Consider the following 3459-nt stretch of genomic DNA (forward strand, 5'->3'; position numbering starts at 1 on the left):
GCAGGTACATTGTAGCTCACCTGCTGCTCCATCCCTTTCACAGGGTGAATGTGTAACTCTAGGAGCTTAGATACCCAATCAAAAAATTAACAAGTGTGTGTTAATGTTGTTAAAAACATTAAATGTACCCATAGGTACATTTGCACAGGTCATCTGAATCTGGCACTTGGTAAATGCTGAGACTTTGGCTTTCCAGAGAAACGTTTCTTATGTGCAAAATATATTGGGGTTTGATTTCCCACTTTTTCCTTAATATAAAATAATAAAATATCATAAAAAGCCAATTATAATAAGTTAAATTAATGATAATTACCAAAAATAAAATTCTACCCTATTATATCCTACTGATATTCTCAAGCATCACTGCAGAGCTGGCACTTTTAGCATTACAAAAAATAAAATTCTACCCTATTATATCCTACTGATATTCTCAAGCATCACTGCAGAGCTGGCACTTTTAGCTCTCCCTGACATTTCCTTGCCACTTGAGCTAACAGAGTGACTGATGACAAATGCTGGTCCCCATCCTTAGCATGACCCAAGGCATAAAGCACACAAACAGTGGGTAGGATGCTCCACAGAGAGCAGAGACCCAGTGTGTCTGAAGTTTGGGGTTTCTTACCACATGCCCACAGGCAGTCACTGCAGTCTGTCCTTTGCTCCATCCTCTACCCTATTTACTCTTGATGCTGGAGAAGATTTGGAGCATCAGGGCCATGTTTAATGCCTAGACATTCTCCTTGGTGTCCTTCACCTCACCACCCTAGCCCCACTGCCTTTTCCTCCCATGCTCAATATTATATCCAAGCCCAAATCAGAGAGGGTATGAAGTGGGTACTTACAGCTCTGGTGACTGAGAGGAAACGGTCGTAGCTGATAAGGACAATGTTAAATACTGAAGCTGTGCACACGAGGTAGTCCACAACCAGCCAGAGCTTGCAGACATCTCTGCCCAAGTGCCACGTCCCTGTCAGGGCATAAGGGATGTAGAGAGGCATGCAGAATGCACCTGTGGAAAGCAACCAGAGACCCCACTCAGTTCACACCTACTCCAAACACTCCTGCAGGTAGAGACACTAAAAAGAAACAAACCAAACCTAGCAATGGGAAGGTGCAATTTAGACATCCAAATCTTACATTCTCTGAGGATAACTTTCTGTGTATTTAGGTGGGCTGATTGCTGGGAAGGAGCTCAAGGCAGATCAAAGAAGAACACTGCACTCTGACCAGCTCAGAGCTTCTGAAGGTACATGACCAGTGCTGCAGCACTCTGGTGCCACTCTCACTTGTCATCTCATGGCTTTACATCCACTGGAGTTTCATCTGTGCCAGAGTTTTCCCCTAAACCCCTCTACAGATGTTGCCAGTGTAAATTATTACTCTAAAATTCATTAGCATTTGCAAGCTAGAGACAATTTATTGGGCAGTTTGTGGTTGGAAATCCCTTCTAGCAGAGATAGAGCAGACACAGCAGAGGTATCAAACCCTTATCCATTTTTAAGGGCTGTTTTAATCTCATGCTGGTTCTCTAGCTAAGATTAACTCAGAACCTTTTTTTTTTTTTGGTTTATTACATTTATTTGTAGCCCAAAAGGCCTTCTACTGAAGTATTGTTATAGGAAAATTGTGTTTGTGTCCTATTTTTAAGCCAGCAACTTCTTCATTTTACCACTAAGAGTCATTCAAAAACCTGGTGCAACATCTGATTCCTCCATCATTCCTGATTCTCCACTCCTGAAGATGCTGATCTACCAGAGATAAATAGAAGGCTACAAAGCAGCTTCAGGATCCATTTTAAACACCTCAGATTATTATTTTCTTAACAAGTCCATGAAGATCTCAGGAGATCCTGAATGATATGTGGCTCACAGACACTAAACCTCTGAGCTGACAGATTGATATCAGCAGGGAAATGCACACAGCACTTTCAGTACCCATGGCTTGTTTAACATGAAACTTAAAGAGAAGCAGCATCAATTTAATACAAAACACTGATTTTTTTTTTTATAGTGGCTGATGACAGCATCAACATTAACAGGATCAATGTCTGGCACCGTGTCAGAGAGTAGTGATGGCTTTTAGCTATAAATACAGATGCAGGAACCAAGCTTTAAGCATTTATATTTGAAACTATTCTCACTTTTACTAAGCAGTGGATGCAAAAGACATGAGTCACATGCCTGGAAAGATCCCAGACTTCTAAGAAATTTAAAAAACACCCCAACATAGCAGCTTCAGACAAAAAAAAGCATTTTCTGGCTGACCCCAGAGACAAAGTCTTAGATTTCCATGGTCTATAGGCCAACATAGCATTGATAGCACTCATTTCCTCTTAGCTGTTTTAAGACACCATGAGGCACCAGCCACAAACAAGAACTGATGTAGAAGGTAGATATTTAAATCTCTTGACTAAAAAATAAGATAGGAGAAGAAACAGGCGTTTGCAGAAGACCTGAGCAGTGTGAAATGGCAGTGCTAGAAAAAACTGTCTGCCTGGAGCAGGAAAGCAGAGGCTCCAGCACATGCACCATCTGGGTTCTGCCCCATGGGGTGAGAATAGAATCACAGAATCCTTTAGGTTGGAAGAGACCTCCGAGATCATCAATTCCAACCATCAAGCATTGAGACATCAAAAACGTTCTCAAATGTTCTGAAGGATGTGATAAAAAAATAATCTTACAGGAGGAGCAAAAGTAAATCATAAAGTGTGGCAAACAACCTCTTTTCTTCAACTGATATTCACACAGAATAGTAACAAAGCAACGTTGAAATGATTTATATGAAAGAGAACGCAATTTTCATTCTTATTTTGAGATTTAATAGGCTGAAACACTTCATGCAGCTTTCACCATTCCTCCCCCTACACACGCAGCTAGGAAATAGTTCTCTTAGAAGAAACAACCCCAGAAAATCAGCCCCATTATTCCTCCTAAGATTCCCAGGACAAAAGCAGCCCGTGCCTCCAGGTGGGGACTTACCCACGGCAAAGTCCGAAATGGCAAGATTGAGAAAGTAATAGTTACTCCTGTGCCTGAGGTTTCTGTCCAGGATGAAGGCAAGGATCACCAGGGCATTGCCAAGGATGGTCACCAGAGCCAGCAGCACCATGAGGACAGCCAGCAGCACCAACACACCCAGGGAGAACTCAGAGCTCGGGGGCTGTGTGGACCAGGTCCCGTTGGAGGCTCCAGCCGCAGGGGGGATTTCGGGGGTGCTGTTGTGCATCTTGAGTCTCCAGGGGAGGGCAGCCTGGGAAAAAAAAGAGTCACATCTGGCAGAGTTAGCCAAAAGGTTGAGGGAAGTCTGTTAAGAAGCTGGGCTGAATAGAGATACATCCAAAAAATTCCACGAGATCAAGAGGATGGAACACAAGTCTTCAAGAGATGGAGTCTCTGATGTTCCTTCATCTGAATGCACTTATTGGCTTGGGAAAAAAAAAAGCTATAAAAGAGACACCTC

General features: G+C 42.6%; 1 protein-coding gene across 1 annotated transcript; it reads right to left on the reverse strand.

The window, feature by feature from the left end:
• Positions 1-842: 842 nt before the first annotated feature.
• On the reverse strand, positions 843-3225 carry LOC103768717 (histamine H3 receptor-like; the record flags this gene model as incomplete). Its single annotated transcript, XM_008935873.1, has 2 exons — positions 2979-3225; positions 843-1009 (listed from the first exon to the last, which is right to left on the reverse strand). Coding segments are annotated over exons 1-2 (414 nt in total), but the record flags the coding sequence as incomplete, so codon positions are not given.
• Between the last annotated feature and the right edge of the window lie 234 nt (positions 3226-3459).

The sequence above is a fragment of the Merops nubicus genome, unplaced genomic scaffold (genome assembly GCF_000691845.1).
Source record: "Merops nubicus isolate BGI_N331 unplaced genomic scaffold, ASM69184v1 scaffold30712, whole genome shotgun sequence".
Taxonomy (NCBI): Eukaryota; Metazoa; Chordata; class Aves; order Coraciiformes; family Meropidae; genus Merops; species Merops nubicus.